The 14,303-nt window shown below is 36.9% G+C and overlaps 1 protein-coding gene across 4 annotated transcripts; it reads right to left on the bottom strand.

The window, feature by feature from the left end:
- Window positions 1-583: 583 nt before the first annotated feature.
- Window positions 584-12,537, bottom strand: LOC117569797 (gamma-1-syntrophin). Of its 4 annotated transcripts, none has more exons than XM_034251109.2 (10): window positions 12,265-12,537; window positions 8,509-8,573; window positions 8,272-8,421; window positions 7,884-8,169; window positions 7,643-7,807; window positions 7,385-7,569; window positions 7,136-7,294; window positions 5,499-5,723; window positions 3,893-4,096; window positions 584-3,774 (listed from the first exon to the last, which is right to left on the bottom strand). In XM_034251109.2, exons 2-10 carry the CDS (start codon window positions 8,566-8,568, stop codon window positions 3,664-3,666), a joined length of 1,545 nt encoding a protein of 514 aa, XP_034107000.1. In that variant the 5' UTR covers window positions 8,569-8,573; window positions 12,265-12,537; the 3' UTR covers window positions 584-3,663. The 4 variants fall into 4 exon arrangements, with proteins under 4 accessions (XP_034107000.1, XP_034106999.1, XP_034106998.1 ...); XM_034251108.2 differs by lacking the exon at window positions 12,265-12,537 and adding an exon at window positions 10,369-11,404; XM_034251107.2 differs by having other exon boundaries at window positions 8,272-8,573.
- Window positions 12,538-14,303: the final 1,766 nt, after the last annotated feature.

Raw genomic sequence — 14,303 nt, 5'->3', positions numbered from 1 at the left:
CAGGGAAGGGGAAATTTTAGAAAGAAAAGATGTGAATTGAACATTCAAAAATATTTCTACAGAGGATAGGATTTCAAGCTATTCTAAACAAAAATTCGTATTTATAGAAAAAATTTATTTTAAATTCAATATTCCACTGAAGTCTCAATTTTAATTTGTATTACTCAAAACAAGTTGTACATCAATGTACCGAAAAATACCAAAATATACCAATGGTCATATTTGGTATATCTAAATATTATTACTTTGAGGCAGTAGATAGCGCATAAAAATTATAAAATAAAACAAAGTATATATTATTACTTCTATGCGTTAGATATAATAATATATCCTTTGATATATTATACAAAATATTGTCTTTGGTATATTTCAGTTTATTTTCGTTACAAAAATTTAGTATATTTAAAGAATAATACTGAATGTTTTGATTGAAAATGGGTAGCCGGTATCTCATAGCTGGGCACACTCGACTGCAGCTTGTTTAAATTAATTTAAAATTTAAAATATTGCATAGAAGGTATTAAAATATCCTCAAAGCTGTTCCACTGATATCTAAAATAATTCAAGTTGCATATTTTGGGGCATTATTTGTTTTATTCATAATATTGGTTATTGATTTTCGCAATTATCGAAACGAATACATTCATTAATATAATAATTTTCGGGTAATTATAAAACTGCAAAAGAATCGTAAGTATTAACTTAGGTAAAGTGATGGTGTGACATTTATGTAACATAGGAGTGTACATTCTTAAAGCTTATCGTATGTTAGATGCACATGAATCGGATGTGTTTGATTCCTTGTTTTATTGTTACATTAATTGCGTTAACAATGCGCAGCTAAAGATACTTTGATAGATATAAAGCCGATAGCTTGATCTTTCTTTTTGTTATTTTAAGTGGTATACAAGCAATGAATAGATCAGCATTATGTTTGATTTGCTGTTCTGTCTTATATGATATACACACACATTACAATAAATTCTATGTACTTAGTTATAGGGTATGCACAGTTAAACTTTGGTATTTGGTGTAAGGTTTGGGCTGCAAACCCCTGCAGATATCATTGAAGAAGAATGTAGAGAGATGTTTTAATAAAATTTGAGAATAGAATAGTGAATATTAGAGAATTATTTGGACATAATCTGCAAGGGGGCTTAACTTTGTATTGTTTATTTAAAAATAGTATTTTGCATTATTATTACTGCCTTTGGTTATATTTGGTAATATTTGTGGTGCATTTACGTATTTTGGTCTGTGTTAAGGTGCCTTGATTGAGAAGTTAAATACAAAAGCCTACAGGATCGTTTATGGATCTTCTTAATTTAACTGCAGTCTGTGACTTTTGCATACGAAACTTTAAATCGTTCTGAAGTATTTCAAAATCTATTAATACAGTATCTGATCTGTATATGAGAATTAATTCTTGAATACATCGTAAAATCCTTTAAATAGTTTCATGAGCTCTATTGGATTATTATATATGTATATTTATCATTTAGTATATATATAGCTTTGTTTGTTTTGTGTCTGTTGTCTGTTGGTATACTGTAGTATATTCTGTAAATATGTAGTTGGTATTTTTTCTATATTCTTTTGTTATACTCGTAATATTTATTTATTTCGTATTTATACATTGTTGCTATGTGGTGCTTCTTTAGAGTTTCGTTTTTGTTTTTTGCAAGGTTTATTCGCTGGTTTTTGTATTCTTGTAAATTTGCAGTCTACATAAATATTCAATATTGTATGTGTATATGTATGTTTGTCTGAAATTAAGCAAGCGAGGGTAGTCACAGAAGTTCACGAACGAGGTTAAAACAAATTAAATTATTAATGATTATTTTTAATTCGAACTTTTACTTCTGCAACTATCTCGCTTGTGTTTATGCATGTCTTTTTTCAAAATATCATTGCAGGATTGATAAAGCTCATTTAACGGACAATTTGTTAACGTATAAGGATTGTTAGATTATTATTGATATAATATTATAATAGTTCAGTATTAATTGCAATGACATTTTATCTCTGGCAAGCCAAAGTAAATCGAGTTAGTGTATCTTGTTGTTGTGTATACGATTAGCTACTACATATATATTTAATCCATTAATTTTCTGTCACATTTAGCTTTGTCCTTGTTCATATTCAAATACATATACATATATGCATGTATCTATGAGTATGTATGTACATCTATAAGTGAGTACGTGGGCTTGATAATTGATATTATTGATATGATTGCGTTGATGAGTTGCGTTGACTGTTGCTGCTGGCAAGGAAGTACCTGTAATTACTACAACTACAAGTACAAGTCCGATTATATATGATTATGTACTAGTGGCTATAACTAGTACTAATCTGTGTGATTACATCTAACAATATTCAAGCATTAATGGCTGTCTTAGTACATTTTGTGCTGAGTTAAGTTGAGTACAATAAATCAACCATTTATTCCAATGACTAATGCCTTATGAATACAAGCAACAAATTGTTCTGGGTGTGTGTGTGTGTGTTTAAGTGTGTGAGTGTGAAAGACACGTTTGAATTGACGCATGACATGTTTTTGTTTTTGTTTCTGTTTTTTTTTTGGGTTCATGTTTTGGTTACTTTTTTGTTGGTTGGTTTTGTTTATTTACAATGGAGAATCACTTAAATTATCGGCTGACTTTTAATGTGGGTGTAAAATCTAATAAAATATGAATGTAAATTGCGAATGCGAATTTCGGTGGCTGTTTTCAATGTTTCAATGTGTGTGCAATAATAAAATTTGTCGTTTAAAATTTAACTTGATTAGTCTAAATTAATGAGAGAATGTTTAATGTAATTTGAACTTTTTCGTTTTTGTTTTGTATGCGCTTCGAATAGCAATGCCTAAAACTAAATGAGTAAATAATTGATTTAATTCGGTTGAATTGAATTGAATTGAAAAAGCGCAAAGTTTTGTAGAATAAATATCTAGTAATAATACAATAATAACAATAGCATTTTCCTTTTCATTTGCATTTGCATTTTCATTAAAATTGAAAATTAAATTTTCACTATAATGCACATGGTTTCCATTTCCATTTATAATGTTTTTAGTTGACCAAAATAACTAGAGTTTTCACTCAATTCGATTAATCAGTTGAATCAGTTGATGTTTTGCAGCTTTCGTTATTTGTTTTTAGTAATTGTGTAAAGCCCAAGTTTGACAATAAGTATAAATATTACTAATATAATTGCTAATAGCTAATTGTTAATTGTTCGTTATATATATGTATGTATATAAGATATATTTAAGTACTCGTACTCAATTGTTTACAATTACAACGTTTTTAACTAATTTTTACTTTTGAATATAGGAAAGAAGCCTAGAGCACGCTTAAATTTACTGTGTTGCACCAAGAGATTTCACTTTAAGTATATCATTCGTTCTACGTTTTCTTTTTGTTCATCTTGTTTTATATTTGTAATAATTTCATATATCAAATGTAACTCAAATTCAACTAATTATTACTGCAATTACTTAGTATCTATAACTGGCTTACTTGCAAACATTTGTATCTTAAACATATTGATCTCAATTGTATTTTTAAAATACAAATTGTTTAGTTTTCTTTAAGCTTACTATAATAAATTTTTGATTTTCAGATTATCGATAGCGCTATGGTGATAATTATCGATAGCTTAGGTCTGCTGTATCGAGCTCAAAAATGCCGGATCCACTGAAGCAACTTTGGCGGTGAGAAACGCGTGCATACAAAATAGCAAACTCTGCAGAACCTGGCACTCTAATTCCTATACATGAAACACGAGAGGGGCAAAAAGGATACGATTTAGTAGATTTCGAGAATGTATTTTCAATGGTGGCGGGTAGTAAAAGCAATTAAGAAATTTATCAACTTTTGACACTTGCCTTTGTCTCAATTGCCCGCGTCTCGTTGTCCTGGAAATGTAGCTTCAATTTCGATTTGCCATCGTCACTGGAGCCGCGCAGCTGTGAGAACTTATACTGCCAGACCACAGCGGAGTCGGCCCCCTCAGTCAGTGAGAATCCCGCCTGCCAGTCAAGTGTCAAGCCACCGCTTTTGCCATGATGCGAAACGGCAAAGGTCTTGCGCTATATATATAGATATGGATATAGATATATAATTAAGGATATACGTATATGTAAATATATATGTATGTATATGGTAGATATTGGGCAAGTTTGTATTTATTTATAGCGTGCACACTTCGTTGATTGAGTCTCACTTCTAAAATATTACGTATACGCCCCGAACACCAACACAAAGCGAATGCTTTTCATATCAATACTTGTAGCACTTGTAGCTCTGTCTCTAATGGCCAAAAATAACAGCTAATACAAAAGGTTCAATAGTCTCTTTTGCTTGTCTCAAAGTGTTCGAAATTGCACACGAAATTCGTATCGATTCTGTCCTGGCCAAAATTGCTTTCATTCTGTTGCGTCGTTTATGTCGGTCATTGGCTTGCCTCTCTGGTTTCTTCTTCTTCTTTTTGTGCAGCTTACAAAAACTACGAAAAACTGCTTGTGTGTGAGTATGTGTGGATGGAACACTTGCAACATTAAATAAATTGCCGCAACGTTTGTGTCGTCGTCATTGGCTATAACAGCAACTTTGTCTTTGAACTTTAAATGGGTCTTGGCCAATAAATACTTAAGCGTGAGAAATATTTATTTTCTATTTGCAAAATTTGTAGCGTAACGCAATTTTATTTATAATCTCAGTAGTTAACAAGTGAAAAAGCTAAAGTCGAGTGTGCTCGACTTTGAGACACCAGCTACCGATTTTATATAAAAGCAAAACAGTGCGGTATTCATTTTAGAATAAACCAAATTAATATACCGCAAAATATTAAAAATATATTAAAGTGTATATTTAGTATATTGATAAAATGCTGAATTCAAAATATACCAAAGATTGCAAAATATACCAGATTGTCAGACAAAACAACTAAGAATCGTAGTAGATAGACCTTTTTTATCTTCGATAGCAACCAAAATTTTCAGGAATCATAAAAATTAAAAAGAATGTTATAAATACCCTTCTACCCTTTGAGTTGCAGATATAAAAAGTTCATAAGTATCTTTGAATCTGAAATGGGTTTGACAAATAAATACTTGAATATTCTCGACGTTCTTCTAATTGCGAAATATGTAGTTTAATATATGTATATATAATTTCGGTAATTGGAAACTTGTTAAATTTCTACATTCTCCATTGATTTAAGTTGAGGTCAGCAGCCATGACCTTTTGGTTCAAGGCAGTTTCAGTGTTTCGTTTTAAAAATTAACGAGTAATTGGAATCACGTTCACGTTTATCGGAGTTTACATAGCGACCAACTGTCTGGTTGGCTAATTACAAACAAACATGCGAAATTATAAACAGTTTCAGTTGCAGGCAGTACACCGCAAGTACTCGTATGCATGTACTTAATGAAGGTCATGTGAAAGCGTGTTGTATATGTTTGTTGTTGCTGTTGTTGTTGTTGTACTTACGCCCAATTTGATTACGCTGGTCACAATTGCGGCGTTCCAACTGTTCTCGATGCGCAGCAACTCTTGGCGGGTTTCCACGCTCAAATAACGCGGCTCGTGTCCAGAACTTTGCAACAAAAAACAATGCTGTCGGCTATCCACAGTCTCCGACTCCTTCACAATGCGAAACATTGTTTGATAAACTTTATACACCACCAAAGCCTTGCTAATACCCGCCACATTCAGCTGCAAATAAAAACAGAAAGAAGGAGATAGAGAGAGAGAAGCACATTATACTTTATTGAGAAGTCTGACAACTCTGACACTCTACTTAAATCTGATATTATTTTTAAAGCATACACTAAGTGCTCATCTCAGTCTGTCAAACTGTGTGCAATTGCGCCACTGCTGACAGCGATGAGTGAGTGGCAAGTGGAGCCCAACTATGTGGAATCATCCTGTAAGCCGTGGGCCAACATTTCATGCAGGTTGCAGGTTGCATTCACCCACCACCGCCCCCACCCGTTCACGGTGCAAAAGGCTGCTCATTAGAGCAAAAGTACAATTTTTCGTGCACATGTTTCTCTATGAGACAGTATGTGTGTGGATGTGTGTGTGTGTGGATGTGTGTGTGTGTGGTTGTTGGGTGCTCCAAAAGGGTTGTATCTTGACACATAAAATTAGCACAGCATGGAGCGACGTTTGCTTTGAGCAAGTTTAGGCAAATGCACACAAAGGGGGAGCAACATGACAAAGCTGACTGAAAATGCTTCCATATCCAATTAGATGCATAATAAAGTTGGCAATTGAAGAAAAAGATATGCATCCAAATAAAAGTAGCTTTAAGTGCGTATTAAATTTGTTAAATGATGAGAGATGGGAATAACAAAGTAAGAAAGCTACGGTTGAGTGTGCTCGACTGTGAGAGTTGTGAATAACAAAGTAAGAAATCTGAGTTTGAGTGTGCTCAACTGTGAGAGACCCAATATCGTTTCTCAATAAAAGCAAAATAGTGTAGTATTCGGATTTAAATATACTAAAATATTATACCAAAATAATACAGAAAAATACCGAAATGTATACCATATATAGCATATTGATAAAAGTGCTGTTAAAGAACAAGTAGAAAAGCTACTGTCAATGGTGATCGACTGTGAGATACCCGCTACACATTATTGTTAGCATAAACCAAGTTAATATACTGAAAAGATACTAAAATATACCGTAAGATATGTTTGGTATATCTATATGGTACTATATTCAAAATATACTATAGTGTACAATATTGTGCAGCTTGTAAATCAAAGCAATGTTATAGCTATCTTTTTTGTATCTAATTTAGTTTCTGAGATATAGTGTTTCGTATTGAAAGACGGACAGACAGACCAATGACCATTAAGAGATGCCGGCACAAAGTCATAATACCCTTCAATGTTATGACTAGCGGGTATGAAAAGTATGTTTAAACTTAAATATGACCTCACATAAATTGATGGCTTTTCGCTTAAATAAATAAATAAATAATGTGCCAAATAAATGAGAACAAACGATTATATTGTTACGCTCTTGTCCTAATTAGTTTTGAATATTGAAGCAACAATCATAACTACACACTGATTACATATGTATGTATGTAGAATATTTAAACAACAACTTACTGGAGGCGTTTCGAATAGCATCACTTCGGTGCCTTTGAGCAGCAGAAATCGAGGCTTATAGCTCTGCCATGATATATTGTTGTTGATAACTCCCTCATTGACCCAGCCCATGTACTCAATGCGTTCGCCCACGGCAAAATTGCGATTGTAAAGTTTCATCTGGCAAAAGTGATAAAGAAAACGAAATTATATTTTGTACAAAATAACATTCTCTTCTTCAACCATTTGTTTTGTCAATATTTAACTCACCTGCAGATGTGTAAGGCCCACAACATTGTCGGTAATTAGTTTTAACCACTGGCTAAGTATCGCCAGCTCATCACAGTGTATGACCCCGGTGGTGACACCATTCAGACCACGCACCTCGAATGCATTCGGACGCAGCTTGTCCGTGCCATAGATGTAACGTGTGACATAGGCCATCATTAGCGGCACTGCAGAGTTGTGAAAATAGCTTAGCAAAAAGAGAATTTCGAGTGGGCTGTGCACTACTCGAGGAGTACTTACCAGCCACCACATCAGTCCAACGTTTCTCGGGCTCCGAGCAAATTGACATTGGCCGACTGCAGCTGCGACTTATGGTGCCGCTATTTACGGATGACTTGTATCCCTCGTCGGCCTTCAGCTCGGCACATGTGACATCGTTGTCCGAGTCGGGCGTGTCTTTTGTTACTGCAAAAAACACGATTGATTTCAATTGAATTCGTTTCGTTTAAAGTTACATGCAGTCAGTCAGAGCTCAACTTACGTTGCTTCTGCAGGAAGGGCGTTGCGGCGCGGTAATGTTTCACTGTGAGGACAACAATGTCGCCGGCATTGCGCAGTATGTTGACCGCATCGTCGTGTGGACAGGCTGTGATATATTCACCGTTCACCTTGATGATGGCATCGCCCACAAACAGTTGGCCGGTGATGTCCGCCGCCTGATCCTTGTAGATACGCGATATTAATATGGGCAATTTATGTTCAGCGCCACCTTTTATGCTGAGGCCAAGGCCGCCTTGCTTCTGTCTCGTTATTTGCACCATACGCTCCTGATGTTATTTGGTGTTGTTGTTGTTGTTGTCATCAAGCAAAAGTTGTTCAACATGATTTTCTTAGCTACTTAATGAAGAACAACAAGTGTATTAACATACCTTGGATTCCATCGGGGGTCCATTGTGCTGTGAGCTTGTTGGCGTAACAATTTCCAACTTTTGCAAGGTCAACAATTCCATTGTTAAGTTAAGTCTAAGTGGTTCTGGCCTGCTCTTGCCATCGCTAACATGTACCATGCCAGATCGCACCTGTTGCATATTGGAATATTCGTGAATGTTCAAAGAGATGTTGATTAATGACAACCCCCCAAAAAAATTACAAATCTTGCACCTCACCTTCAAGTTTTGATCGAGTTTTTCCTCAATCGGCGTCGCCATGGTGTCTGAGAGCTTCATATTTTCTGCAAAAGTATTTAGGGAAAAGTCTACTGAAGTATAATTTGATATTACAGCGCAATAATCAGCAATTCTGAGCAATTGAGAAAGACTCCTCTCCAAACCACAATCCAAAAAGTTTCGTTAGCCTTTTTCGCTATAATCTACAATTACATTTGCGACGTATACTTAATTTGCGCTCAATGCTCGACTTGGCTAGTTGAATTCGCAATAATCTGGGGGAGGAATGGGTGAGTAAACCTCTTTCTGGATAAGCCTATCATTTGAGCAGACGTTGGCACACACAAGCTAAGCGGGGTTGCTCTTGAGTTCAGAAGGTTTTCTTTCTTGCTTTCTTTTTTCCTTTCTTTGTTGGCAAGGTCGAGCATGCGAGTACTTAAGTTAGCAAGCGCATGTACTAAACAATAAAGTCATTAGCTCACAAATGAGTTTAGTGCAAAAGGAAATACGTTTATTTATAGAGTAAACTATACCGCATTATAATGCTATTATAAATAAATCATTTAATTGGCTGGAATTTAATGCGTGCCACCTTGAAAGTTGGCGCTGTTTCTTATTACCTTGTGGGGGGGAAAGTTTTGAGCTCGTGGCAAGGATGTGGCAAATATTATTGCCATGGCAACTGAGGAAATACGACCAGGACAACTAAAGCATTTGCGGTTACCGCATCGACCTATTGACTTTTCACAAAACCAAATGCGTTGATTTTGCATTGATTTCCATTTTAATTGGCTTGTGATTATTTATGGTTTTACGCAATTATCAGCTGGTGAATTATTTGCATAAATAAATTGAATTAGCGCGTGGTCATTGATTTACAATTGTTATTAATGGAATGCAAAATATTCATAATTGTTGCGCATATACATTTGTCTATTTTAAGCCATACTTAAATGTCTTAAAATAGATGTTATTGTTGCTTAGACCACATGGTCTAATTGAAAATGTGTATTATAAGTATATTTAGAATAATATCGACAGACAGCACACATCTACACACGTGCATATGTTTTCAATTAAAACGAAAATAAATATGCAAGCGGAAAATGTTATAATACAAATGACTGAAAACACATTTGAAGTGCTCTTTCGCTCGAAGTGTGGCTGCAGCTGGCGAAGTAATGAATAATACAAGAACAACACAAGTGCCGACATACTTACATAAATACATACATACATGTACTTATGTATATATATGTATGTTTGGCTGAGGTGTTGATGTAGGGATGAGTCTGACTGCTGACTGCCGTATGGCCACAGCACTTTCACTGCCATCTCCCCTCCCCTCCCCACCCCTAATGCATTTGAGCATTGAAAGCAGAGCCCCTCAATTTGTTTGAGTGCCTCGGCGAAGGCAGTATTTCTGGGGAAAAACAGGTGTTATTCCAAATGATATTGCGCTTTAGTTTTCAACCATAATAATAACAATCGTATCCGGGAAACCAAAAGTGCCATAATTGCTATCGATATGTGATATGCCTTGGCAACCCCGACCCGAGGCTTAAACCCAAAGATAAACAAACATACTCCAACATACCCGTCTGTTGTTTTAGTTAATGTTGCAAAGTGCAAAATGTGAAAGAGTTTTGACAGATCTGTCCCCACGTTTCGTGGGCATAGAAAAACAGATGAACGAAACGGGGCCGGAGGAGGAGGAGGAAATGGTGAACCCGAAACGCATAAATATTTCATTATTCGCTCATTCGCTGGCCCGTAAAAGTTGGCAAGTGGCAAGTGGCATGTAGCAAGTAGTCGTAGTAGCAGCAAGTACCATCGAGATGATACAATTTATGCACTTACCACAGACACACACACGTGCGTGCACCCCCGAGCTGTTGACCTGGGCTACGGCTACGGCTACGGCTACCTTTGATTATGGCTATATTACGTGGATGTGGATGTTGATGTGGACGTGAACTCTGTCGTTGTTCTTGTTGTTGTAGTTGTTCTGGCTGTTGGCTGTTGGCGTGCGTGTCTCGAAACTCGTTACGTTAGCCAGCAGGCAATACGGATTGGGGGTGGTTATGGTATGCTACGCTTTCCTATACGGAGTACTGGAGTTGCTGACTCTCTGGCTCTGGCTGTGGCTCAAACTAAACAAGCCAACATGTTCGCTGAAAGCTGAGCAGCGATGAGCTGAGCTCGCGCTCTCTCCCTCGTTGCGTTGCGTCGCGTCGTCGTTGACAATCAGCTGTGCTGTTTGCTGTCTCACAAAAAGAGCAGCACAGTTAAAGGAAAACTTTTTTCTTATTTCTTTTTTTGGGGCTGCTGCTCAACTGAAGTGTTACATATATTTCTATATAGTATATGTGCTCCGATTTAATTGCCGCACTATTCACAAGTCAAAACGCTTCACGTTTCACACAGCGTTATGCAAATTGTTTATAATTATTGCAACTACTTTTTTTCCCGTCGATTTTATTGCTTGTATCGCATGTCACAGCAAATTCGGTTCAGATTGCAAATGCATTTACAATTTGACTTAATCGAGTTGTTGTTTTTGTTGTTATATTTTTCCTTTCCGCCCAACAATCGCACTTGGAATTGGGTCACATTTTTGCATGTTATTGTTGCAATTGTGAATTCATTAAATGGCAATTTCGATGTCGTTGCCAAAGGCAGGCAAACACACAAAAACTAACTAACGTTTGACCACCAGCACAAACTCGAATAAGTATGCTAACATTTTTTTTGTTGGTTTTTGTCACTGTTTTCCTTGGCTGTTCTCCTTGCTCGCTCTCTTTCTCTTTGGCTTCATTCACTTCACATATCCACTTGGTGGATTTTGTATCGTTCATCCGCTTCCGCCGCTGGCGCACAACGTTTTGAAAGGCTGTTCGCGAACGCACTGAAATTCAATTCGTTCTGAAGTCAAATGCGTGCCAAGAGAGCAATTTGGATACAATCTCTCACCCACACAGCCGCGCGGCCACACATATGTATACACGCACACACAGGCGCAGAGGCACAAACACATGTTCGGGCATGCACATGATAGCTTTGCAGCCTTGCAGAGCACATGCTTAAGCGTTGCGGGCGTTGCCACACTGTTTGGAGAGAGCTTTTTGTGCTTTTATAATAAGTAGTTCTGCTTATGCAAGAATCGATAACTTAATGGTAATCAAGTTTTTCATGCATATGAAATTATTTACTTTAATTAGTTTTCTTATCGAGAAAACTTGGTAATACAGTAATGTTTGTGCGTGTTCAAACTTTATTTGTTCGATTAAATTCCCTTGAGGTGCCCTAACAAAATAATGCTCCCCAAATTCATGGGGGAATTAATAAGTTTCCAAAAGCATGGAATTATATAACTTTTAATATAAATCATCGCAATTTCACAACCTCAAGGGAATTTCCGTAAAAGCTTTAATAATGCGGTACTTATTTGGTAAATCATTCATTTGCCTGAAAGCTTCCGTTGAACTTTTGTAACAACTTTAAGCTCACTATGCTTAACATGTAGTTTCCATGTTCAGAACACAGATGGCGCTGCAAACTTAATGAAAGAAACCAAGCAAAGGAGAAACGTAATGGGTTGATCTATGGGATTTATCAATGTGCGTTTGGTGTTAGTGCATGTGATTATAGCACTAGATTAGCTTTGATCTTATGAAAGTACTATCTCTTAATGTTATATAGCATGTGCAAAGTTAAATGAATTTTCGTTAAATGTTAATTAGAAGGTGGACTTACCTGCGTTAGCTCATTAAAACTTTGCGATTTCGACTCATTGCCCTCCGCTTCTTGTGCCATTCCTTGGTATTGTTTTCTTTTTGGTTGTGGGCCTGGGCCAGGCAAATATTGTTGTGCACAACGGGCACTTTGGGCTCGGTGATAAGCCAAGAATAAATAGCATTCGCAAACAATGGCAGGCAAAGTTAATTAATGAGTTAGCAGAGCATCGCAGAAGTTTCAAAGATTTGGAATTACACACACACATTTACATACAATCTCAGGGATGAAATTACTTAAGTGAAAAAGCACACATGATGGGCAAGTAATTTCCAAGTGCCGCGAGAGTTGAGGAAGTTGAGAATATTCGAGGGATGGAGGATGAGCTTGAAAACTTTTTAATAAACATTTTATTGATGGCAATTGACAATTATGCAAAACGGTCAGAGGAATATGAAAATGCGAGTAATGTGCAAACACGAAAGGTGACAGCCAACAAAAAAAAAAACTTGGAACTGGAATTAAGAATACTTTTGCTACTCGTATCTATCTCGAAGTATCTGCGAATATTTGTGCCCCAAAGCGGAGGCAGAGACATAGAGGCAACGTGCTGATGAAGTGACAACAAAAACAAGCAGACAAAGTTGCAAACATACTCAAAAATGGCCAGGGGCTGCAATGTGCTGAGAAGTTCACAACGCCGACAACGACAACACACAAAAAGGTGACACCCAACTTAATAAACTCGCTCCGAAACTCAGGAAGGAGTGAAGCGGAGGTAAAAGCGAAGGCAAAGGCGAAGCAGCAGCTTCGGCAGGTGCATGGATCATTTCTAGCTTGTGCTCTTTGTGTTTGTGCCTTTGTCTTGACACCGGTGCTCTGGCAGCGAAAGCAATCGGTTGGGTTTTAGGTTTTGGGGGGGGGGGTTTCAGGTTTTTAGGGTTTAAGGCGATGGTGACGAAGGCGACGGCGAAGGCGACGGCGTCGGTGACGGCGTCGGCATTATTGACAAAAGTTTTGCGTGTGTTTTTGGGATTCTGGGTGGAGATTGCAGGATTGCGGGATTGCCAGGGATTGTGGATAGAGGCGCAGCAGCACATTTTTGTTAGCTGATTGAAATTAGTTGAAGCATAAAAAAGTTTGTTTGCTAACAATTTTATACAAAAATATTTCGTTGCAAAGTAAAATTATGACTGCTTTGCATATTTTTCGGTTACCAATGTAAAACTTTAGCCTTTCAACTTATTGGCAAATGTTGGAATTTATGGGCCTGGCGCCGGGTCCTGAGCCAATGTTGGTTTTATTTTGCAACAACAATGAGCTGCGGTTTAACAAGACCAACGTCTCCGCATTTTCCTCTTTGTTTTTTACCACTCACACTCACACTTGCACTCTGTCTCTCTCTTTCTTGCTAGCTATTGCAATTGCTTTGTGAATCTCCATTTCTATCGCTATCTCAGCTCATGCTGTGCGCCTTTTCCGGACTGCTTGAGGTCCTCTAATGGCATTAGCAGCCTGTCTGTTGACTTTGTTGAAACTGTTATTGACTTTGCCAAATGCGACGCCCTTAAAGCCAAAATGATGCACACTTTGCTTTCTTTGCTCTCCAAGTCTTCACTCTCTGCAAATTCTATTTAACCTCTATGCTCTATGCTCCTTTTTGCGTGTCAATCTTTTCAAAGGTAACGCTCGACACCATCTAAACAAAATTACGTATACGCCGCATATAAACAAGCTGAGATGCCAAGGCGTCGCGCCGTTGTGCACAAATTGTAAGTGAATAATTATGTTATATTCTGTGGCTTAATGAACTTAAGAGAGCTCTTTGGTTGCCTCCTAGACATGGCAGCTTGTTGTTGTTGTTGTTGCTTGCTCCTTTTGCTAACCTTGGAGCCGTCAGCTTTCATTCGGTTGCCCAGCGGGAATTGACAGCATGAAATCCATCTACTTTTTTCTCACACATTGCAAAATTAATTCAATTGCTTGTTTTTTATATAGTTGTGTGTAAATTAGTTTTACTATTCGTGTGATTTTATAAATTTAATTGAAATATTAAGGCA

This window comes from Drosophila albomicans, chromosome 3, assembly GCF_009650485.2.
Source record: "Drosophila albomicans strain 15112-1751.03 chromosome 3, ASM965048v2, whole genome shotgun sequence".
NCBI lineage: Eukaryota > Metazoa > Arthropoda > Insecta > Diptera > Drosophilidae > Drosophila > Drosophila albomicans.
Note: the sequence above shows the minus strand (reverse complement) of the source record. Positions and strands in the feature narration are given on the sequence as shown.